Raw genomic sequence first — 24,661 nt, forward strand, 5'->3', positions numbered from 1 at the left:
ACTTCCGGCTGAGAATCCTGTGGGCTGGCCTGGGAGGGGAGACTGGCCCCCGCGCCCCACCTCTGCTTCTCTGACCTGCAGTTCCGGTATAAAGAGGCCTTCCTGCGGGACCGGGGCCTGCAGATTGGTTACCGCAGCGTCAACGATGACCCCAGGATGCGGCATTTCCTCAGCGTCGGCAGACTGCAGAGTGACAACGAGTACAAGAAGGACTTTGCCAGGACTCGGACCCAGTTCCACAGCTGCCCAGACCAGCCCGGCTTCCTCCAGGCCAGGAGGAGCCAGCAGCTAGCCAGCGACCTGCGCTACAGGCAGCCCCCGGCCCAGCCCACCTGCGACCCCGAGCAGCTGGGCCTGAAGCACGCGCAGAAGGCCCACCAGCTGCAGAGTGATGTGAGCCGCCCGGCTGAGACCCTTCCTCCACTGCCTCAGCCATCACGCCGCATCCCACGTGACCCACATGACCTTTTGGGGGGTGGGGAGCTGGGCTGAGACAGAATCCGGGAGACCTAACACCACAGTGCCAGAAGGAATAATAATTGCAATTTATGGAGTCTTTACCGTGGACCAGGCTCGGTGCCAAATGCTTTTCCAAGCATCGTGCCGTGTAGCTCCCACAGCAGCCCATTCCTGCCCCATTTTACAGATGAGGAACCAGAGACCTGGAGAGCTTAGGGAACCGACTCAAGATCACCCGGCAAACAGGTGGCAGGCCTGGGATATGAACCCCATTTGGCTTGATGTGAGAGCTCAAGCTCTTGATGGTTCTGCCATACTGTTTCTGAGAGGTCTTAGCAGTTACCTGACTCAGTCCTTGCACTTTCCCTGGGAGGCAGCTGAAGCCCAGAGAAGGGAAATGGCTTTCCTGAGGTCACAGAGTGAGTTGAGGTGGGAGCTGAGACTTGGACAGATCCTCCCCACCCTCTGCCCCCAGTGTGGCTCCTGTTACTTGAGTGGGAAGATGCAAAGCCCAGCGACATGCCAGCCCAGATCACAGCACATTGGGCCCTCCGTACCAGGGAGCCTCTGTTGGGGAGGAGTTTGCCCCCCTTGTCCTGACTTTACTGACAAGGGCATGTGCTCCATCCCACAGAGGCCACACTGTGGCCAAACCACCCCAGACCCCACTGACCTCTTCCTCTTGCTTCCCTCTGTCCCCTAAGGTCAAGTACAAATCAGACTTGAACCTGACCAGAGGTATCGGCTGGACACCTCCCGGCTCCTACAAAGTGGAAATGGCTCGGCGGGCGGCGGAACTGGCCAAGGCGAGGGGCCTGGGTCTCCGGGGGGCTTCTGTGAGTAGCCAGCTGCAAACCCACCCCAGCCGGCAAGGCCGTGGGGGAAAGGCAAACTCATTGTTTCTTTTCAAACTTTATTTTTGGCCAAAGGTCAGCCGGCTCTAAAGAAGTGTGAAATGCAGCTAGCTGGAGCAAGGCGCCTAATTTCATGGGTCTGAGATGACCAGGCGGATGACACCCGGGTTAAACTTCCTGCAGGGTTTTCTCTGAAGTCACAGCCATTAGTTGCGCGGAGACAAGCCTACCGGGGCCCCTTCAATCACGGGCCACGGCCGCCCAGGCTGTGCTCACCGCTAGCTCGTTACATCTGCAGGAAGGGTCAGGGACTCACTGGCTGCAACAGTCTGGGTTTTGAACGCTACTTTGTTCAGAAGAAAGACGCCACGTCTAAATGAGAGATTGGCTTTGCTTCTTTCTCCTTCTTGCCTCGAGGATCCTTTCTCTTGGGGAGGGTGGAGGAGGGGAAGGGCAGAGGAGGGGGAGCATTTGAAATGCTCCCAGGGCATCTGAGGCAGCTCATCCTGTGGGAGCCGGGCGGAAGCTTCATTCTGACTCAGGGAGGTATGTTTGATTTCTGCAGGGGGGGCCAGAGGCTGTGGAGCCTGCAGATAATCAGAGGGGGGACGTGAACCCAGATGCCACTGAGATTCTGCACGTCAACAGGAGGAAGGCTCTGCCGTTGTGAGTGAGCAGCATCCACCCAGGACTCTTGGGAAAGAGGCTCAGGAGGAAATGTGCCCACTGGAGACATGCTTCCCTTCGAGCAAGCTGAAAAAGCCATGCACCAGCCCATCCCCGAGCCGCCTTTACTAAAACAACGACTCTCAGAAAGCCACGGAGAATGTTGTATTTTTGGTCCCCCGTCTGATCCTGGACATGGGTGGCCAGTTCTGTTCCGTTCCTTGGGTGTCTGGGATGAGGAATAAAGATGTAAAGGTGACTCCCACTGGCTCTGGTTGTTCTGAAATCCCACGTTTGCAAATGTCTGAGGTGAAGGTGGTCTGTGATTTTCTTGAAGGGAAGCCAACAAAATATCTATTGGGTTGATTCTGGCATGTGTTGGGTTACCCATGAGGCAGCCTGATAAAGCAGTGGACATGCTGGTCCAGGGCGCCCCAGGCTGGGTGGCTGTTGTCTCTGATCAGAGCATGGACACTCGGCTGTCTGGCCTCCTGGGGGCTCCCCGGGCGTCCAGGGCTGCCCATGAGGCCTGGCCTTGTCTGGGTGGTCAGGACAATGGGCTCTCATGTTCAGAAGACACCTTAGAAACTACCCTCCTTTTGGATGGTGGCTTTGATCCAATTCAGGAATTTGGTAACTTGGGTGTAGACTCCTGGCTTCTTCCCACATTCCAGGCCCCAGCTCACTATCCCATAGATATAGTAGGTGCCATTCTTCTCACAGGTCAGAGGGCCTCCAGAGTCGCCCTAAGGGAAAAAAGACACATGAGTTCAGCTTTGTGAATCAGAATACATTCAGAGACACCCTCCACCTTCCATGAGGAGATGCCAGGGGGCGATGGGGTGACATCGCCCCAGTGAGTTTCTCTGGAAAGTGGAGGCAGGGCTCTTCTAAAGCCTTCTCAGACACAGAGCTCTGAAGGGAGAGAAGTGAATACCACCGTAGGCCCCTGAGTCCATGAGGGCTTGGCAGAGAAGCCACAGGACTGGACCCCAGTGCTGTGGTCACAACCCTACTTCCACACTCTTAGTCATGACTCGTAGTCACACAGCAAGTTCTCAGGGGCCCCCAACTTCCCATTCCTGCAGGGTCGGGGGGGCGGTACCCTGTTTGGATAGAACCCTCCCAGGACCCGCAGGGCACACACAGGGTGGGAAGGACGGGGCTCAGAGACAGCACAGCCTAGATGTTCAACGTGGTCTATGGGGTTAGATCTTCTTGGTTCCAAACCAGGTTGGTGGATGCTCACCAAGTGGGCCTCAGTTTCTCACATGGTGAACTGTGGAGGGCAACAGACCTCCCCCAACCCTGCCCTGGCTCCTGTGCAGATTAATCTTTGTAAAGTACATAGAACAGTGCCTGGTTCATATTGAGCCCCAGCTAAAGTGGCAGGAGGAGGATGGTGAGAAGGGGCAGCTCTCACCACGCCCCACTGCTCACACCCGGCAACCGAGAGGATTTACAGCGAATTGTCTCTTCGAATCTTAGCCACACCTTAGGATTTTATGCATACGGTTATTTCTTATTTCGTTATTACAGATTAGGCACCCGAGATTGGAGAATTATTTCAGTATAATGAACTGAATGTGTTCCCCCCAAATACTGACATTGAAACCTAATTCCCCAATGTGACGGTCTCAGTGGGTGGGGGTTTGGGAGGAGATGAGGTGGGGCCCTCATGCATGGGATTAGTGCCCTGCTGAAAGGGACTCCACAGAGGTAGCTCCCTCTTTCCCCCGTGTGAGGTCACAAGAAGGAATCGGCTGTGACCCAGGAGAGGGCACCCCCTGGAGCCTGACCACACTGACACCCTGATCTAGACAGCCAGCCCCCAGAACTGGGAGAAATACATCTGTGCTGTTTAAGCCGGTCTATGAGGATTTGTTAGAGCAGCCCGAGCTGACGAAACAATTCAGTGATTGACAAAAGTCACGAAGTGGAAGAACCAGGATTCAAACCTGTGACTGTCTGTTTCCAAAGCCTGCAAGCGAAGCCCTCGAAATACCTAGAGGACGGAATGATCTGTTTTCTTACTCATCTTCCAGGGGCTTCAGACAAATCACACCCATCAGCCCACGGCCCTCCTTTGAGGAGGTGGATCTCTGCAGCCCCTTGGGAAGGGACAGAGGGTCCCAGTAGAGCCACAAACCTTAGAGAGAGTGACGGTGATTTCCCACCCCAGCTCGAGGCCGGCAGGTCATTGTTGGGCCCATTTGTGAGGGGGGAGCTGAGGCTTGAGTGTGTCCACACTGGGGTTTCCAAGACAGTTGGGTGATTTATGAGGACGTTGGGCAGAAAATTCTAAACTTAGGTGTTCTTGGGAGTCTAGGAAGGACGTCTCCTGTGAGATGTGACCCCTACAGAGAGAGAGAGACCATGGGGCCTGGTCTCTGACTTGGGGTAAAGGCTTGATGTCACTTCAGCACCAGTAGATGGAGCCTCCCCCATCTCCCTGTCCTGCAGCCTCTGAGTCACCACAGGCCTCTGTGGCTTGGGGTCCCCAAAAGTCCTAGACTGGGTTGGGGGGGATGTCAGGCAGGCTGAGGAACCACTCAGCCACTTAGTGTGCTAGGGCTGAATCCCCACCCCCATCTCTGTCTCTCTCTCTCTCTCAAGTACACAGGCACACACATACAGATCCTGATGCTTAGTTACTATTACGAATTCTCTGGGCCTGTCATCTTTCTCCTTCTAGCCACTGGTCCTTTGGATAGCTCCTTGTTGGGATTTTCAGCCATGCTGCCCAGTACTGAGGCCAGAAGCACCATCTTCACGTTTAAACACAGTGAAGCAAATCTCTGCTCTGCCACTCAACCAGACAGGCACTATGGGCCAAGATCATTTCTCCAAGCATCTATGACTTATGATGATGACATCCCCTTCACCAGTGTCATGAGAATTAACTTAGACAAGGCAGGCAAAGCGGCCACTACAGTTACAATGCTGGACCCTCCCAGATAGATGTGGATGCCAATCTGCCAGAGGACAAGCATGCCTGCCTGTGCCTTAGCTTTATGGCAGGTGGGCCTCCGAACTGGCCTCCCAGCCAGGGGCTCTCAGTCTGGCCTCTGCCCAGTGTAAGCTCCTGCCCATGTCTCCTTCTCCAAGTGCCATTTGGAATCTCTGACCTGGCACGAGTCTTTCCCAGGCTTCTGAAGGTTTCCTGCACAAATCATGCTGTCATCGATCATGTGGTCATAGAGTTGGTGGGAGTTGCACAAAGCATTGGCAATCAGCTTGACCTTGGCATCCAGGAGCTGGCGGGATCCTTCCCCTGTGGGGTAGAGAAAAGAAGTCACCACTGTGGGGACCCGGAGGACATGTGTCCCACCAGAAGATGGTGGGGGCATTGGTAAGAAGATGGCCACAGGTCTGAACTCAGAAAGGAAGGTTTTTCCAGGAGATGGGCAGAGGGGCCTCATCTTTCAAGGATGGAGGCTCTTAGCCTCCAGTCTTCCCCATGGTTTTATAGACCTTCTGTTCTGTGCTTATCACAGTGGAGCAGAATCATTTATTCCCTCTTCTGTCTCCCCAGCTAGACCATCAGGTCAGAAGGGTAGGGATAGTGTCTTAAGCCATTTTTTAAATTTCCTAGCAGAGGGCTGGCACACAGTAGATTCCTAATGATGGATGCAGTGCCCCAGTTGCTCCTCTAGATTACCTACTTCCCAGAGCAGAGATTTCTTCCCCTGAGGATCCTCTGTTCTGCTCAATGTGCTCTGGTCAGCATGGTGATATTGAAAGGTTTAAGTGCATGACAATGAAGATCCCTATGAAGACTGGCCTCTGGCTAACCCTAGATCTGATTAACCCAAAATCTTCTTTCCCAAAAGCCTTCTGACAGATTTGTGTATTACATTTCATTTTCTTCATGAATACAGGTCTATTTAAAGTGTTTCTTGCTTTCCATTATTAAGGGCAAGATTTGGGGGGAAGAGAGATCTATTTTGAGTATTTGAGAAAGACTTGAAATACGCCTCTGGATTTCATATGTTAGAGAATATAATCTTGTCAGCACATGAGGAAATGGATCCTGTGGTTACTTTTTTAGATAAGACTGCATCCTAGAGACAAATCAATAGCTTGGTTTAAGAAAATTTATAGAATGCCTACAACATGGAGACCCCTGAGCGAAGCACTCTAGGGGAAACAGATAAACGAACGCAGAACCTGCCCACCAGGGGCTAAGTGAATATCTCCATGGAATTCTATCAGCTCCTATTATCATGATTCCAAACCTAGGAGGTAAGTGTGGTTATGGAGAAACTAAAACTCAGCTGTCCAAGTGACAAAGCCAAGAACCCAACACCAATCTGTCTGATGCCAAACCCATCTTCTTTATAATCTATCCTCTTTCCAGTCTACCAAGGGAAGGAGAGCGATCTCTGTGGATACAGGATCAATGCTTGATGGAAGTCAAGGTAGGGGACAGGGACAAATAGAAAGATCAGGGCAGTCTCCTTGGAAGTGATGAGATTTATCTAGAGATTTAGCCATAAGGCAATCTCTTCCTTTTTGTAATGTACCTTCAATGGAACACTGATTCTAAGTTCAGAAGGGATGTTGAGTTTGACCCCTTTCTTCTCTAGTTAATGCAACTCACCTGGGTCTCAGGAGAATGCATGGCCAGACTTACCTGTTTCTGTCACACCCCAGCCAGAGATGTGGCACTCAGTCCCAGAGGGGAAAACACCATGGGGCAAACATATGGTCTTCACATATTTGGATTCCAAAGCACAGTGACCATCCACTGGCTTCAGCTTGAGCAAAGCTAGGTTAAGGAGAGAAAGAGGAAATGAACGATGATATCCTCTCTGTCATTAGCTTCAACTTGATCAGGAGGTAGACATTGCAAAGCCCCACTCCCAGTCCCTAACAAATGAATGCCTTGCTCCTCGGCTACTGCATTCTTTTAACTTCCAACTGGGGAGGAGTCACACTTCAGGCTGAGTGTAATATCAAAAAATAATAGTGGAGTTTGAAATCGTTTATAGTCCATTTTTTTAAAGAACAGGCTTCAAGAGGGAAAAAAAAGATACTGAGGAAGGAGAGAGAGTGACAGATCCTAGGAATGGAGAGCTAGAGTACACACTGAGCAGCCGGCAGCTTAACATCATTGCGTCTACATCCGAGCACCTACCAGATGCCAGATGTACATGGGGACACATGCACATCAAGTCACTTAACACACGGGAAGCTGAGTGTTGTACACCAGCGTATCCATTTTATAGAAGAGGGGCTGAGGCTTGGAGAAGTGAAGCCAGCTAGTAAGGGAGGGAGTTGGGATTCAAGGCTGAGTTCTTTCCACAATACAGCCTTGCTAGCACCTCTTCCCCTCATTTATCGATAACATCAACACAGACCTTTAAAACTAAAGGGCTCTGGAATAAATTCTCTATCTTATAGAGTCTATGAGGGACCAAAAAGATAAAAGCACCTTCTAGAACCAAACCTCAGCTTTCCATCAGTAATGAAATCTACCCAGGACAAGACCCATGGGAGATCCACCGTAGAGGAGACTTGCCAATATCATTGTGGGGAATCTCTTCTCTTTCATTATAGTGGCTGTACTTGAAAATCTTCTCCACCCCGAATCTCTGCTCATGGAATTCTGTCTTCTTCAGGTCCTGGTCCCCTAACACCACTTTCAGATGTTTGGTTTTTACGCTGCAAGGGAAGGTAAGATGGTCTGGTATTTGAGAGATTGAAGTTAAGCCCTGGCTTTGTTCCCAGTGAGCTGTGACCTTGGACAAATGACCCGACCTTCTGCAGCCTTGGCATCCTCATTTATAACTGTCATCTTGCTCACAGAACTCTGCTGTGTGGTCCAAGTAAGAAAATGTGAGGAAACATGGTCTCCAAATGCAAGCTGTAACATGTATCCCACATTTCCTGAGAGACCTCCCATTCCCCCTGGGATTTGCTAAAGAGCAGCCAATTAACTTCTTGAACAACTATTCTTTGTGAAGGCTAGTGTTTGCATGTTTGAATCCCAGAAGAAGTTGTTTAATGATACTGGATAGGAAGACCTTTAAGGCTGCCACCAAAACCTGGGCTACATGGGACCAGCTCTGACCATGAATTTGGGGAACTCAGGGGAGTGGTGGTAATTCAGGTGCTCAGTAGGTGCTGGCTTCTCTAGGCCAAATAGGAGTCATGGCTGAAGACACACAACACCAGGAGGTTCATAGTAATGGCATCAGATAGGAGCATGCTATTTTTCTCTGTTCAGGGCAAGACTGGAGAGGTTAAGGAAACAGCTCAGTCTGGGTTCATATCCCATTTACCTACTCACTTTCCACATGACTTTACGCAAGGTGCTAAACCTTCCCAAGACCCAGGGTCTTTGTTTATGAAATGAGAATAACAATCAACTTTTTCACTGCACAAATATTTACTAAGCACTTGTTCTGTATGAAGACTTGCACTGGGCATTGGGTATATTACAGTTAATAAAAGTAAAAATCTCTGTCCTTCCTCAACTTGTCTTCCAGTAGATAGTGTTCAGGATTAATTGTCATAATACACGTAATGCCCATGGTAAGCCTTCTAGACATGGTAGCTCTTTTCCATCTGGTTTTAAGGAGCCACTCCTGCTCTTAGAGCTAGATCAGCCCCTCTGATCCTGCCAAAGTCACCAAAATGCTGCTCAGATTGGAAGGGGAGAACGCGCCCCAAAGACTTGAGTTTCCCTGGCCTCTGCTTTCAGTAGGCACCTACTCGGTGCAGTGGGCAGCAGTAAGCACCCAGCAGGGGTGGATCAGCGCTCCCCCGCAGAAGTGGCCATGGTGCATGGAGACGGTCAGTGGCAATGGGGTCTGCAGGGATGCCTGCCACGGGTGCTTGCCCGCCGTGCTCTTAAAGCCTCCATAGATCCTCTTGACATTCGTCTTCGTCATCTCAGTCCTCCCACATGAGTCAAACCCTGGAAGCTCAGTCAGAGGCTCTGTGGGGCTTTCCTCTGTGTCAGCAATGTCTGTGGGACACAAGAAAGACAGATCACACTACTCACTTTCCTTCCAGGGCCTCAGAAGGGACCTGTCAGAGGTATGACTCTGAGTCCAGCAGCTTAGCAAGTTTCAGAGTTAAGAGACTGCACTGATGCATACAAGGTGGGCATGTAGTAGATACACAGTTAATATGTGTTAATACATGGATTCCTATGAAACAAGTCTATAGAATTAATGATGAAGATGTTGCTTTTTTTTTTTTGAAGATGTTGCTTTTTACTTCTTATTTTGACATGTATACAAAAATGTGTGTGTAAATATGTAAATCCATCACTGGAGGAAGGGTTACTTCAGTTGATTTTTAAAGAATGGTTGGATATGGACAAAATCAGACATAGGATGGAGTATTCTAGACAGAGATGACCATGAGAGCAAAGGCACAGAATTGAAACTATCCAGGGAGGTAATCCCATCGATCAGGACAAGGTGGGAAGGTGCAACTTTCCGGACATGGGTAGAGAGGTGGGCCAGAGAAGCCTGCCAGGAAGATTGTGAGGCTGGAATTCTGTCCATGTTGCATCCTGAGAGGCTATGGAGTCTCAGCCAATGTTTGATCACCACTGTATACTGAAGACCTGGCATAGTGCCAGGCACATAGCGAGCAATCCATAAGTATTTGCTGAGTGCACTGTCTGGGAGTCAGGGAACATGAGTTTATAGTTGGATCACTGGCCTCAGTTAACAAAGGTATCCAGGCTTGCTAGGCATCCTGAAAGGGGGGCAGAGGATTGGGCATTTGGGTTTCCACTGGGATGGCAATTGGTAAAACAGGTGTGGCGGGTGAACAGGGTGAAGAGATGGGGTGCAGGAGCCTACAACCTCACCATTGCTGGGGCTTCGGGACAGCCATGTTCTTACCTATGGCTGAGCAAGCTGGGATCTCGCAGTACTCCCATTTCACCTTTGCGTTGTTGACTTTAAAGAAACACCATGGCTGTTTGTCTCCATCTGGGTTTCTAAAATGAAAACACAAAATAACCCACAGTCAAGGCTTGGTGAACCCCCTGAACCTCATTAAAGGACCCTTGGATAAAAGAGTACCAAGTTCCTGTGTTCCCCACCCCCCACCTGGGGACCACGTTCCATTCCATTCCTCCAACAGGTCAACAAACCCTGGCACATAAGTGTTTTTGGCAAAACTTTAACTTGCAGGGTAGAATCCCAATGACCAGAAAACAGTTAACAAGATGTGTGCCAGATCCACGGGACATATCAAAGTGTTTGTAGGAAAAGAAATGAGGTCCCTGTTGAAGATTCTCCTTTGTCAGGAAAGTGAAATAGCTACAGATGCATGGTGAGGGGACCCCCAAATTCCATGCGTGGGAATTCTCTGAGGAAGGCTGCTATGAGCATCGCCCTGGAGAGCCCTCCATGAATGGAACAGCTCAAACTGAGTGAAGATGGGAGGTAACTTGCATTTTCTGCAAGGAAAATCCTCTGGCTTAATGGAACCAGTTTAAAGCCATACAAATCCTGCCCCTTATGTGCAGATTCTATGTGGTTAGAGCAGTGGAGGAAGCCAACAGAGTAGTCTGGAGGCAGCAGGAGAAGAAGGTAACTAGTCATCACCAGGTATAGAAATGACATTATCCTGATGTGGGAAATCCTGAACATCCTGTGGCAGAGACTGCAATGCTCACCAGACCTTCCATTTTATCTTCTACGTTTCTCCCTTGAAGTTGTGCAGGATGGCATGACTATTTCTGGCCAGTGAAATATGTGTGCAGAGATGATGTGTCCTTTCTAGGTTCAGGTAGTAAAAAAACTCATGCTCTATTTTTGAGTCTCTCCTTGCCTTTCCTGGGTATTTGAGTAACTCTGTGGAGCTAAGACTCTCCCTCACATCCCACTCCCCAACCCACATGACCCATGAAGCCACAGTGAAAATTAAACCCTGAGGTATTCAAGCAACTGGGATTTGGGGGCTGTTTGTTACAGCAGCTCAACCTAGCCTATCCTGTGTAGGAAAACCTTCCTATAAAGAAAGCTGATGAGTTTCAGTGTTCCGCACTACCCCCCCCACACACACACCCAGTTTCTAAGCTGCCCAGGAACACTAAGAGCAGGAAAAAGGGACAGACGAACCCTTACACTGACAAGCACCCAAGACTGCTCATGCGGAAGAAGATAAGTTTTACCTGCAGAAGTTGTGCTCCCCGATCCCGTGGCTCTCAGCATCTTCCAAAAACATGTTGTAATTCTCCTGCAAGAGGAGGTGGGAGTTCCAGTAAAGGCATGAGTGTTGGTTGACTGTCTTACTCACTTTCCCTCGGTAGGAGTAGCCATCACCAACGTAGCAGTCATCAGGACCTTGGAGAGAGCAGGCAGGGACATGGGAACTGAGAGGGACTGGCATGCTGCTCCTGAAAAGGACCTGGCAGGTGTATCAAGTGGGGAGAGGATCGGGCCTGAATATTGATCACCCTGAGCTTGCACCATGAATTCCAGAAGGAAAGTGGCTTGTATATTCCATGTTCAGCCCAGCTTAAAAACATGAAACATGGTGGTTGTGATGGAACTTAGATGGAACTTAGTTCTTTAATTTTGGCTCACACAAAGCCTGGTGGCCTTCGGGTTGAGGGCCAGGGAGGCCCGGGTGTACCTGATTTGCCTGCACTACATCCCAGTTTATGACTATTTACACGGAGCCAGGTGCACCCTATGCCCTTTGGTTGGAAGGCAGAGGCAATAGTAGAGTTTGGGAATCTTGACGTTAACCCCATTCGGGGAACAAAACCCAAACGTAAAAGGATTCCAGAGGCCTCACTGTGGCCCCAAGTTTCTGTTGAAGTGGCGGTGGTAGAGATCCATACCTATTTCACAGAATCTCCCCTTGAACTGGTCAGGGCAGGTACAGGCGAACTTGGTTCTCCGCCTATGCCGGGAGCAGGTGCCGCCATTTTGGCAGGGATTTGGCCTGCACACAGGAACCGCTGTGAACACAGGAAGTGGGGCCAGGAAGGCTCTTCAGAAGGAGTTGTAGCTACATCGGAGATGATGAGGAGATCTCAGTGGCACTCTTCTGGTACCCATCCTTCCACAAAAGTTGGGTTACCAAAGGGGAAAGACAGACCCACTGACACTCTAGTAAATGGACACATGAACCTTAAGAACATAAACAAACATGGGTGAGGGAATGTGATGGAGGCCATGCAAAGAAGAACATCTAAGTAAATGGGTCACTCAGTGAGGAATAAGAGGTATAGACTGAGAAAGAACCTATGGGCCAGTCTGAGCTAGGCTGAAAACTGGCTCTGCCCCTCGATAGCTGTGGGACTGTAAGCGAGTCAGTTAACTTCTCTGAACTTCAGTTCCTTCATCCATAAAGTTCTTCCTTGTGGTATTTTTGGAAGAACGTAAGAAAAAATGTAAATCTCTTGGGACAATGCCTGACTCATTGCAGTGACTAAGTACAGATTTAATCCCCTATATGGCCCGTTCCAGGAATAGACCCGGGCTTACTTCCTGGAGGAAATGAGTTTCAAGATTATTCTTTTTGGATGAGAAGGGACACAGGTTAGTCAATTCCCCCTAGACTCTCTAGGGGTGATGCATTTTCTTTTTTTCAAGATTTTGTTTTTAAGTAATCTCTACGCCCAACGTGAGGCTCGAACTCACAACTCCGAAATCAAGAGTCACATGCTCTACTGACTGAGCCTGCCAGGTGTCCCTGGATGATGCCACTAAAACGTCAGAGGCATCTGGACTTCCACACAATAGGTTGTAGATGTTCCAGGCACAACTCAGAGAGAGAAAACCTAGCAGAGCAGGGGCCTCCCGCACTTACCTGTGGAGCAGTCTGGACCCCTGTAAGGGTGTTTACAGGCACAGCGGTAATAGGGAGGACTCTGGGTAATGAGACATTCGCCCCGGTCACATGGGTTGTTCTTGCACTTGTTTTGCACTGTAGGAGATCCATAGAGAAGTAAGCAACATGATTTGGGGACAAATTTTACTTACTGGGGTACCCGCATAATACAATGTTTGGGGGTGGTGGTGAAGCGTGACTGACAGAGTGTGTGCCCTTGTCTGTGGTCCCGAAATACCATGCTACCCCTGGACAAAAAAATTTTTTTTTTTTAAATAAATCCTTGGGTCATGGATGATTGCATCCCGGTTCCTTCCAGAACTCATATTCTTTCTTACTCTATCTTTATAAAAAACCTTGATCATTTTTATACCTTCAACAAACAAATAGAGCTACAATTTGAGTTTCTTTACTTTGCAGTTGATTTTATATTTCATTTACAATTTTGTCATTATTTGGGGAAGTTGAGGGATGAACCCAGGTACTATGTTAATGCCTGATACCCCAAACCATCCTGATGCGTTTATTGAAGGACTTACAGGATTGGAAATGGAAGGAGGGGGTGAAGAAGGCACAGAGAAAAGAAGACAACCATAAACCCCTATTTAAAGATCCTCACTGCCTCCCTCACCCCAGTTAGATGGTCACCAGATGGAACAGAATCCACATTCTCTCCAGGGGTTCACTTAGCCCATAAGGGTTCTATTCTCAATATCTTATCACATAGCTTCATGTTATGCCCATAAGAGGTCATCGAAGGCAGACATCATTTTTATCAGAGTCTCCATAAGTGAGGATGGTAGGAAGAAAGAGCACATGGGGATGGGAGCCAGGCACCACAGCTCTAATATCTGCTCTTCTCCTAAATAGCTGTGTGACCATGATCAGGTCCCCTGTGTCTCTGGGTTCCCTTTCTCTAACTGGGTTGGGCTTCATCTGCCTTCAGATTCTTCCTGCTCTCTCATCTGAGAACAGTGTTTCTCTCTTGTAGTTAGTCCAAACACTCTAAACAACAAGCCCTGAGTAGAGAATACATCTTGGTCAGAGTCCAGCTCTTATCTCCTCTTAGCCTCAGTGTTCCCATCTATAAAATGGACATACCAGTCCTATCCAATACGCATGGGTAAGGATCCAATGAGATGTTGCTTGTTATCATGCCAAGGAGTCCATTATGGATGATGCAATATGTATAACCCTTTCCATGGAATCATTCAGCCCTTTTTACCCCCTAGAGTTGGGGTGCCTCTTGTTCAACTCAGAAGGAAGAGGGAGCCCAGTGAAAGTGCACTCACCATTCTGACACCTGTTTCCAGAGAAAGGGGCTGGACAGCTGCATGTGAAGGTGTCCCCGCTGACAAGGCAGTCCCCACCGTGTTCACAGGGGTTGGACAGGCATGGATCTATGATACGTGGACAGAAGTCAATGATCGCAAAGCACAGCAGGTGAGAAGCCCCCTGCTTGCTCGTCAAACTTCAGTCTCCTGGCCCGAATGAGAGAGCGAATGCATAGCCGGTGACTGGGGAAAGGGGGAAGCATGAATTGCCCTTAAAGAGCAAGGAAAACTGCAGTCACAGGACCAGAGAGAGATTCAGGTTAGTAAGAGGACAGGCGAGAAGGAATCTCATTGAGTTTCTCATTGAGAAACTCCCCTTTTCCACCATCAGTGTTTTTCTCCTCCCAGTCTCGCTGGGAGTGCCACGGGGTCTGCCTCTGATGCTGAAGGCATTTCATAAGCCTGAAGACCTCCCCTACTCCCAGTGCCCGGGGGTGGAGGTCAGGAGTGGGGAAAGAAAACCCACCCCTAATGAAACACAAGCTTTCTGAACATCAGGAAAGAAGACCAAAGGCAAGAGGGTGACAGAAGGATTGGCGGCGAGGAGGAAATGACCCAGTGGCCTTCATCTTTCTTCAACTACTTGTTCAGTTAGATTTTGTCATATTTCATCTGTGCCTTTGGCTTTTCATGGTTGTCTGAATGGATCTTCCCTTGGGGAATTCTTTATCCTTCTGTTCACACACATTGTTCTTTGGTTCAGGAACTAGGATCCCTGGGCCCAGCTCTTGTTTTGATGGTCCCTTCTGATGTTCCCCTGATGCCCTGTATCTTGGCCCTGCCTTCCAGGCCACTTCGCACAGTTACAGTTTTTATTCTAGCTGCTAAGTGCATTCCATTCCTTCTCCTGGCTTTGTCACATGCTTTTGCTTGGGCCCCACTTCTCATTTTTCCTTCTGTCCCATTGCTTGGGTTAAGAAGCCATAAAAACAAAAACAAGTGTAGAAGCATACATGTGAGTGTGCACACCACACACACACACACACATCAACTGTGCAAAGCTTCCGAGGAATGTAAAGAGAAAGAAAAACACAGCACAAAGGGAAGGGAAGTTTCAATGCCACATTTGTGAAAGCTACAATCTGATACTGAATGCTAACCCAGCCTCTTCTGCATAATTAGGACCTACCTGTAATCAAAGCTAGGAAGTGATTTTGAACATGACTTTTACTCACCGTGTCAGGTCACCCACATGATGATGCACTAACTTGCTGTATGACCCTGGCTAAGTCAACGCCACTTCCTCTGTCACTCGAGGGTGGGAGAGAGAGTCTCTAGGAACCTCCCCAGTCCTCCTACTGTATGATTCTAACTGAAAAAAGCCAGTCTAAGTCATTTATCCGATACCCATTCTATGATGCTGGTCAGAGAGGAGAGAGAGGCGTTTGCATATAATCACACATAAACTCCTCTAGCAGAGCTGGCTTCCTCCCAGGAGAGCCCCCCAAGAGCGTTGGCACCTACCATCCTCTGTGTAGTACCAGTCAGGATTTTCCTGGTAGGCAGGAGTGTTACTGCTGTTCTCTTCCTGGTTGGATTGCTCATAGCTATTCTCGTAGTAGTCAGGGGTCCAATCTGCAGAAGTGGGAAGAGGATGGAAGAAACCCTAATCATTAGACCCAAAGACTTCCAAATCCTGAAGAAGGATCCATGTGTCTTTCTAGCTCCTCAACTGATGGGGTGGACAGAAGGGGTTAGGCGTGGTGAGTTTTCCTTTGGTGTGTTTTATGACCCAGCAGGGCGGTGTTGGCATTTGGCAGGGTCCAGAGCACCTGATCGGAAATGGGGAGAAGTCAAGTTCTTGCTTTCCACTGACTGTGACCTTGGACAAGCTGCTAGTATTCTCAGGCCTTGGTTTGCTTATCTGTGAACAGCAGGAAGATGATTGGGGTTTAGAAGGTCTCCAAGGTTCTACACAAGAGGTGCCCAGGGTGAGACCCAGTAGCACCTGAGCACCTCCTTGGGCAGTTTTGTGAATAAACTTTCTCCCTGGGCCTTTATTAGTCACCTTAGCTTATGAAGTCAAAGAAACTCATCACTTTCCTCTTGGTCACGGCATCAAAGTACTCTCGTTGTATCTCTAGCGTCATCCTAACAGCTAAGATGTATTGAGTCTTTACTATGTACTGGGCCTTGCGCCAAGCATTTTACAGAGCTAATTTCACATGGAGAATAAATGGCAGGATCTGGACTAAGGCAGTTGATCCCCATATAGCCCCTAAATTGCATCAGCTCGACTGCATTCAGCTGGCTTCTTTCACTGCCTCGGTTAATTCACACCTACCCTTGGGGAAAGGGGTGCAACCATTCCCATTGCATACCGAGCCTGCTATTTAGGATTTGCCCAAGGACAACCTAGAGAAGATTCATGATTTTGCCCAGTGAAAGACAGGGCAGGGTATGGCACTGCCCACAGGTGTCAACCTCATGCTAGTCAGGTCCATTGGGAAGAGCAAGTGCATGCATAAGGCTGGGCTCGGGCTCTCTGTCATCTGGGGACTTAGAAGATGCTGGTAGCTCTGTGGCTCATGGAGAGAAGTTCGCGATTTGAAGAAAGTTGGGCTGACTTTGCTCTCCCCGGCTGGCCGGAGTGTGGCAAGGCGGCAAGTTGAAGCTATAAGGACGCTGTCTGGAGATGCATATGGTAATGAGGCGGGAGCAAATGCAGCTAGCAAGACTTGCAAAGGCACTCCTGCAGAGCCAGCCGGGGGCTCGGAGCGTGCCACTTTACCTCAGCCTGATTATCAACCGCATTATCTCCCTCGTCTCTCAGTCATTCCCTTATAGTCTTTATCTCTTTGGCTTTTGAAAAATCGACTTTTGCACAATGGCTGTTTTATATTTCCCATTAAAATGGAACGATCTTTTTATTTCCTTTTTGAATACGCCAACTCTGGTTCCTTGCCAAAGTTTCACCTCATTTATCACAGTGTCAAGTCAAGACTCCCTTTGCTTGCTCATTATTTCTCGCGAGCTGCTTTTCCCCACTATGAAAATGCTCCCAGAGGAGGCCACCTTTCCAGGGACGAGGATCTAGGTTGAAGATAAGGCCATTGTCTTCCTGGAGCAAATAAAGTTTCTTTCCATCTAGCACGATAAAGCAGAGAAAGAGAGTGAGAAAGTGAGGGGAAAAAACCGTTTTTCGGAGTTTGACGTGAAAGATTTCAAACTGACATTTGGGAGAGACAATGGGCTGGTAATGAGCTCATTACATCATTTATTTATTTCTTTTTTGGTTTAGAGAATTTATTTTTGTTTTTCCAACAGGTGTTTATAGATAAGTGCCTTCAGAGTGCTCCTGTAATTTCTCCCATCCCTCCCACGGGTTGAAGGTCAGCCGGGCTAATCTCAGCTCGGCCATTAAGAATCATTCCCTTTGCAGATATTTGGAAACGGGGAAGGTGTTTACATAAATGGAGTCACGTGACTTTTCTAGATGGTGGGGGATGGCTGAAATGTCTGCTGGAGGATTTTAACTGGAATCCAGCCTTGTTAACAAGGTCTGCTCAGCTCTCAGTGAAGCTAAAGAGGGAATAAGACATGTAAGCTTTGAGTCATATGTCTCCTAAACAAGGTAAAAAATCCCTGCTCTTCCCTGGGGGGGGTCCAGGGCCCTTGGTTAAGGTGGAGTGAAGCAACAGAGGCTCAGTGGCCCCAGGTCACCAGAAGTCAGCCGATTGGAGTTCTATGCAAGGAAAGGCACCAAGATCCTTTACCTTCGGGGCGCCTGTCCCGTGTTTTCACAGCGCTTTATAGAAGCACCCCCTGGCAGGGCTTCTCCACCTCCAAACTTAGCTTATTTTGTCTTTTCTATGCTATTGGCACTTAATCCCATTGTCTACATAAGAAAAGTGTGTCATGCACCTACGATGGGCCAAGTATGACACCAGGCTCAGGAAGGCACTGGGAGTAATGGAGAGATGTGCAGAAAAGAGTGGGATGTGGCCTCCAACACAGGAGCTTCTGGGCCAGGGTGAGTCGGGGAGGAAAATCAGCCAAGAAAGGAGATGAACGGGGAGTGGAGAGGCAGCAGAGCTAGATGTGGCCGAGTCTAGCTCAAGTGGCTTCACGTTCCACACTGGCACGTTAGTGCAGTATGAGCCAATCCCATGGGGGAAGATGGCCCCGACTCGCCACCTCTCCTTGTCACCTCATCTTTAGCAGTGAGACTTTGCAGGTCCTCCTACCAAGAGATGGAGTTGATTTCCCCACCCCTTGGGTCTAAACTGGCCTTGGGACTTGCTTTGACCAATAATAGCATGTGCTGGAAGGACAGTGTGTCAGCACCAAGCCTGGGTCTCAAGAAGTCTTACGCACGTCCTCTCCCTCTCTCTCCCACCCCTGTGACTGCCATGTGTACAAGTCTGGCCTATTCTTTGGAGGTTAAGAGAAGGTGTGGGGCAGCAGATGGCCTAGCACTTCCAGTCAAGGCCTCAGACATATGAGAGCCCAGCCGATCTATCAGGTGACTGCAGACTCAAGAGGAAGCCTGGCCAACATCTGCTGAGCCTGGTCCAGACTGGAGGAAGTGCCCAGCTGAACCTGATCTAAATCGCCAACCCAAAGAATTGAGACATGATTCTTATTCTATTAAGGATATCCATGGTTGAAGCCACTAAGTTTGGGGTAGTATACTCTGCAGTAATAATGAATGAACACACAGGGCTTGACTGATATTGGGTTGCCAGTGGGATAAGAATTGTAGATATTTCCTCAGTGGCCCAGAAGGCTGTAGAGTGTTAGGTTTCATGGCTGGAGCTCAGATGGTACCTCTTTCTTGTGGTTTATTATTCAACTTGGTCTATAATTGTTCCCTCCAACTAGATAGTTGGTGTCTTACGAGCGAGGGCCATGTCTATTCCTCTTTGTAGACCTCAGACCCAGCACAGAGCCCTAGATGCAGTTAATGGATATGTTTGACAAGTGAGTTTTTCCCTCTGTGGTGGGGCCTCCCTTCCTTCTGATTGGCCAGTACAGAGCTCGGCCAGCAAAGTTAGTATTTGCTTGGAGCAGAGGAAACGGGGAACTTAGGAGAGAAACTATTTGAGATCTGGGTCGTAGGTATTTGGTGAAGAAGATGCCTGTTGAGCTCCGTAGAGTCTAGAAATTTGTCCAAGTGCTTTCCTGCATCGAGAGGGGTTAGAGCCCGACCTAGAATTTGCTTCCATTGCTGGGTTGCAGGAAAACACCGCAGGTCCAAATACAGATTATTGGAGACTTTCTCTAGGCTGTAGAAAAGGAGAATGCTTCGGGTGAAGAATGGGAGCTGCTCTCTGGAACATTTTATATTAGGTATAAAAAGAAATCCTTGTGGATTTGTCTATTTATCAGAGTCTGTTTCTAGAACTTATCAGGAAGGATGGTGAGAGTATCCTGAGCTAACTCAAATCATCCCAATAACTGGTTATTATCTACTGAGTACTTTCTATGTACTGGACACTATACTAAATAAATGTGGTGGCACATGATCTTATTTAACCGTAGAGACACCCCGTGGCATATTCCGATTTGACAGAAATGGGAAAACGAGAGCAGGAGGAGGTGCTATCCAAACCCAAGTCTACCTAACTCCAAGTCTGGTTTGCTTTTCTACCGGCCCAGGAGCCTCTTGTGGGTTTGTGTTTCGTGGAACTCCATGGGTTTCAGCTTCCAGGAAGTAACACACGTCGAGAAATCTTTTTTAGCACATGCTCCAAGTCCCTCAAGCGGGATTACTGTGGTCTGGACCCAGGGTCTCTCGGAAAAAGTCAGAGTTTGTGTGATGGGGGCTCCGCAGCTGCTCTGGTTAAGGAGCTTGCCAGATGTGCGGAACGGAATAAAAATCTCTGGAATGCCGTCCCTGTTGGCGTCATCCATCACCGTGGCACAGACGGTTCCTCCGAGGGCCTCCCCCAAACCCCAGCCCTGTTGGCCTGTATCTGACGCTTCCAATCCAGCTGACAGGGCAAGCTCAGCAGAGACCCTCACTGGCAGGTGGCAGGACAGCTGATGGATGGGCTCAGCTTGTGTTGCTGGGCAGAGCCAAGCCAGCTTTGAAGAGGCATTTCCGCAGGCCCGTTGGCTGTCATGGCACCTGCTCTGGGGAGATGAGCAGAGTCTGTGCTGTTTGATGGCCACCTCCTCGGCCACCCACTGGGGACTGTGGCCCAGGCGCCTTCTGCTCCCGCAAAACCCTCGCCATGCACTGTGTCCAGCAAGACCAGCTACAGAAGCCGCTTGCCTGTGGACACGGGCATGGTGTTTCCTTGGCCACACCGCTTTCTAAAGCCAGCTGGGATCTGACAAATTCCATCGAAGCACCACCCCATGTGCAATTAGAGTAGATATGAACAGGGGCATTTTAAAAACCTAACCTGCTCTTTGCAGAAAGGCCCGGCTACTACATCTCGCCCCGCTCCACAGCCAGAGGTTGACCGAACACCTCGAGCCAGACTTGGGAGCCCAGGGATGGCGGGCTCCAGGGTCCCTTCATCTACTCACCAAACTGGCAGAAACTATTGACAGAGTTCTTCTAGAGCCTAGACTTTCAGAATGGTAAATCCAATACTCTCCACTCCCTAAGTGGTTTTTCAGCCTGTGTTTAAAGACCACCAGTGATGGAGAACTTACTACCTCCCAAGAGCCCAACAGCCCATTCAGATTTTTGGACCACTCTGATGGGGAGGAAGTTCTCCTGTTTGCAGACCAAATCTGATCCTATCACTTCTAATCTCTTTCATTAAAGCTAAAAGCCTTATGAACACAGAGAATGAATCCTCCCTTTTCTGTGATCCATGTTCAATGGGGCCACTGCATCCAGTTGTGTAAGTTGTTCACTGCAAAACATCAGTGCCATGGTGTCAGAAACTCACGGTCACTGTAGATGTCTTCTGCAATTTTCTGAATGATGGCCGTACAGTGTCTTGAGGTAAAGACACCTCTTAATTCTCACAAAGTTGACCTCATGGACTAGGAGTGGATCTGCTTTTCAAATCCTTGAAGAGAGTGAGGTCTCTGGACTCTTCTATGCTCCTTGTCTGCTGTGTGACCCCACAGTTCTGGAGCTCCATCTCTCTGACCCCTGGTGCCTGAGTGGTGTGTGCTGAAGGCCGGGGAGGGGGCAGCTCTTCCCACCTCTTGGCTTTGGACCACCCCCTGCCCTGGACTCCACATGTGGATGCTGGTGCGGGCAGCTGGGAGGAGCCCCCTGAAACAAGATTCCTCCAAGGAATTAAATTATATGTTGTCGAATAGAACAGAATCCTTTCCTTTGGGGAAGGACATAGACCCTCTGAAAACGCACATGCCATGCTCAATTCCACAAACATTCCCTGAGCATAAGAGGTGGACAAAGCTCAGACATCTCCTGCCTTGAACCAGCACAAGTCTGTCTGCCCATCCACGGCTTTGCTGCTGGGGAATATTGACCGTCACGTGGATTTTGACCCAGGTGTCCCCACATTTGCTCCAAATAAGCCCTTGACCCAAACTTTAGACAAGACCGCCATCTCCATGGACTGGCTCCCTGGCTCTGGTCCTCTGTGGGGGACCAGCACAGGTCACTGCCAGTGGGGGATACCAGCCTCCACCCTGGTGGACTTGGGTGTGGAGTTTTCTCTCCCTTGGGGCTCGGAGCAGTGAAGGGAGACTTGGGCCCCGAGTCAGAGATTGGGTGACTGCTAGAGCAATAGCCCTGCTCGGCTTGGGCACAGTGGAGGGCCCCGGGCAGGACGGCAGTGGTGGGGGTGCAGGTGGGAGGCCACCGCAGGGGCGGGTCAGCCTGGGGACTGCCTGCGTGGCCCAGCGCAGAGGACCTGGCTCCCGGAGCGAGTGTGGGCCCAGGGCCGGCCTGCCTGGAGCCAGTAAGTGCCCGATGCCACCCTCACTTTGTGTCAGCCTTTTCAACTCATCTCATCACTAATGGGCTGTGTGACCTGTAGCCTCCCCTCGCAGGGCCTCAGTTTCCTTCTCTGTAAAATGAAGGGATTTAACTGTATCAGCAGTTTTTCCCTTGGGATCCTGAGATGGGGGACCAGGGGTACTCATGGGCCACTCAAAATCGAGTAAAGCATGGTGTATGTGCACGGAGGGACAAACACCGGGAGTGCATTTTCTGGGAAAATTCTTGGAAGGGGTCAACAACATTTCTGAATTGTTTGAATCCTGAGCTGTGCCAACACTTACATGCATGGGTCCCCTTTCTTCCATCCCAGAACCAGCCTGTAGTTTGTGAGGAGCCCCAGGGCGATCCACACACTCACCTGGGTCCGGGTCTATGAGTAAAGACATCAGGGAGAACTGAAAAAAAACAGAAACAATCAGAAACCAACACAGGGCTGAGCAAGGTTGAGTCAGCTGACTGGCTGGGTGCCTCCCTAAGCTCCTGCAAGGCCAAAGGAACGTCTCCCAGGGTCACATAGGAGGATCAAGAACACTGGGTGCTCTGGGATGGCTGTAGCTGGGATGGGTGGGAGGGAGAGGGTGGGGCCTATTTTGAAGATGCCTCCTTCTTCTTGTGCCAGTTGAGCATCGTTCTTGGTACGGACTTGTGGTGCTTGTGCGTACCTGTTCTCATGCTGGGGCGTGGCTGCCCCCCCCCGCCCCCCGGTACAGACAATCTCGTCAGTGGTAGTGATTAGCATGGATTGAGCATCTCCTGTCTGCCTGATTGTGCGTTGCTGCATCTCATTCTTATAAGAGCCCTATAAGGAGGCTTTTATTGGCCCATTGACAGATGAGAAAATTGAGGCTCAGAGGTCACACATTTGTGATAGGATTTGGATTCACACTCAAGTCTAGGTGATTGCTTTGGGTGACAACTCCTTGGGCTGGGGATGGACAGAGCTTAAAACTCTCCAGTGGCTTCCCATTGTTCTTGGAATAAAATACAAACACCTGCCACAACCTATGAACCTCCCCCCATACCCCTCCCTTCCACTGCCCCTTACTAATCTCCAGCCACACCTGGGTTCCAATGGCATGAGTCAAGCTCCCCTCACCTCAGGGCCTTTGCACTTGCTCTTCCTTCTGCCTGGAAAGCTGTCTCTCATGACCATCACTAGGTGCCAGCTTAAATGTCATCAAGGAGGCCTTCCCCAACTCCCCTATGGGTATGACCCCCTCCCCCATTGTTTCGTCACTCTATCCGTTCATTTCCTCCATAGTTCTTATTGCGACATGTAGTTTACATTTGTTTATCTGCACGTTATCTGTTTCTCACATTGACTCTGTCCTCCAGAAAGGCAAAGATCTTGTCTGTTTCATCACTGGTGTATTACCCCATACTGAGCATAGTGCTTGGCACATGACGATCCTCAAAGAGTTTTTGCTGAATAAGTAAATAGTGTTATGAACAGTTCCTTTTAGAATGCAGTACTTACCGGAAAAAGAAAGCTTTACTCATTTAATAGCTGGAATATTTGCTTTTACTTAATTCAAGGGTCAGCAAACTCAGGCCCTTGCGGGCAAACCCAGAATTGTGGTTTTACAAATCAGATTTGATTGGGACACAGCCATGCCTATTTTTAAGTATTGTCTGAGACGTCTTTGGTGCTACACCGCCGAAGTCGTTGTGACAGAGACCAGACAGCCCAAATATTTCCTTCCTGGCACTTGACAAAGTTTGCGGACATCCGATTTAGAAAAAGAGGGTTCTAGCCCCTGACGGGTCTCCCTTTGGGTCTTAGCCACTAAAAAGCTGTGGCCAATGTGGTCATCTTCCCAGTACCCACATCAATCTTCCTCTCCCTCCAGCGGAAGTTTTGATTTTCTGTTTTACTGTCGGCCACTTTAACCATTTTGGGAATTAGGCAGCTGGACAATAAATTAGAAAAGACAGGTAAAAAGAAAGACTGCATCCTGACAGGATGTACTGAGCGCACAACATCAACAAGTGGGATTCTTGACAAAAATGCTTACCCTGAGTCTACCCATAAGGCATATGACAGGGGCAGATAGTGGCCATTCGACAAAACAACCAGCCTCGACCCTACAAAAATGTCAGTGTCACGAAAGACAAAGAAGATGGGAAGGCTGTTTTTCATTAAATGAGACTAAAGAGACAAGACAACCAAATGCAGTGAGTGATCCTTGTTTTTAAAAAGGAAAAAGCTATAAGGGATATTATTGGGGCAATTGAGAAACCTGAATATAGACTTATATTAGAGAATATTAGCATATCAATGTGGAATTTCTTGAGAATGATAATGGTATTGTGAATATATCTATATGTATATTCAGTGTGTTATTGTTTCCACTTTCTGTAGATTTGACAAATTCTACCACAAACGGTTGGGGAGGGAGCGGGATGCAGAGAGTAGAGAGGCCCTTAGCTGTCTGGACTGTGCCTGTCCGGGTCTAACTGCCTCACGTTCCCCGACCCCACACCTGATTTCTGCAAAGGATGAGACAAGGGCTGGGCATTTCTCTTAGGAAGGGGGTTGGTAGTGGGGAACCTGATAGAGGGAGGGCAAGTTCAGGTCTCAGGGGTATTCCTGGGCCTGGGGGCTCGAATGGGGAGCATCTGAAGTTGACCCCTCCAGGCTTGAGGGC

At 49.2% G+C, this 24,661-nt stretch overlaps 2 protein-coding genes across 11 annotated transcripts in view; one reads left to right on the top strand and one right to left on the bottom strand.

Moving 5' to 3' along the window:
* The window catches only part of NRAP (nebulin related anchoring protein), a 71,129-nt gene extending 68,891 nt beyond the window's left edge, over positions 1 to 2,238 (top strand). For 7 of the 10 annotated variants that reach the window (XM_031040347.2, XM_031040358.2, XM_031040352.2 and 4 more), the window contains 2 exons: positions 82 to 393; positions 1,164 to 1,959. In XM_031040347.2, the coding sequence (XP_030896207.2) occupies positions 82 to 393; positions 1,164 to 1,403 (552 nt within the window). In that variant the 3' untranslated portion in view covers positions 1,404 to 1,959. Of the gene's footprint in view, positions 1 to 81; positions 394 to 1,163 lie in introns of all 10 variants that reach the window. The other 3 variants (XM_031040350.2, XM_006744477.3, XM_081823487.1) reach the window with 2 other exon arrangements.
* Positions 2,130 to 24,661, bottom strand: part of HABP2 (hyaluronan binding protein 2) — a 32,237-nt gene continuing 9,705 nt past the window's right edge. The window contains exons 2-13 of the mRNA XM_006744476.3: positions 22,372 to 22,408; positions 15,596 to 15,706; positions 14,090 to 14,197; positions 12,777 to 12,893; positions 11,803 to 11,922; positions 11,128 to 11,299; positions 9,848 to 9,945; positions 8,700 to 8,955; positions 7,504 to 7,646; positions 6,616 to 6,750; positions 5,108 to 5,253; positions 2,130 to 2,725 (exon numbers count right to left, since the gene is read on the bottom strand). Of these exons, the coding sequence (XP_006744539.2) occupies positions 2,561 to 2,725; positions 5,108 to 5,253; positions 6,616 to 6,750; positions 7,504 to 7,646; positions 8,700 to 8,955; positions 9,848 to 9,945; positions 11,128 to 11,299; positions 11,803 to 11,922; positions 12,777 to 12,893; positions 14,090 to 14,197; positions 15,596 to 15,706; positions 22,372 to 22,408 (1,608 nt within the window). The 3' untranslated portion in view covers positions 2,130 to 2,560. The remainder of the gene's footprint in view (positions 2,726 to 5,107; positions 5,254 to 6,615; positions 6,751 to 7,503; positions 7,647 to 8,699; positions 8,956 to 9,847; positions 9,946 to 11,127; positions 11,300 to 11,802; positions 11,923 to 12,776; positions 12,894 to 14,089; positions 14,198 to 15,595; positions 15,707 to 22,371; positions 22,409 to 24,661) is intronic.

This window comes from Leptonychotes weddellii, chromosome 6 (genome assembly GCF_054177405.1).
Source record: "Leptonychotes weddellii isolate Sample4059 chromosome 6, ASM5417740v2, whole genome shotgun sequence".
Taxonomy (NCBI): domain Eukaryota; kingdom Metazoa; phylum Chordata; class Mammalia; order Carnivora; family Phocidae; genus Leptonychotes; species Leptonychotes weddellii.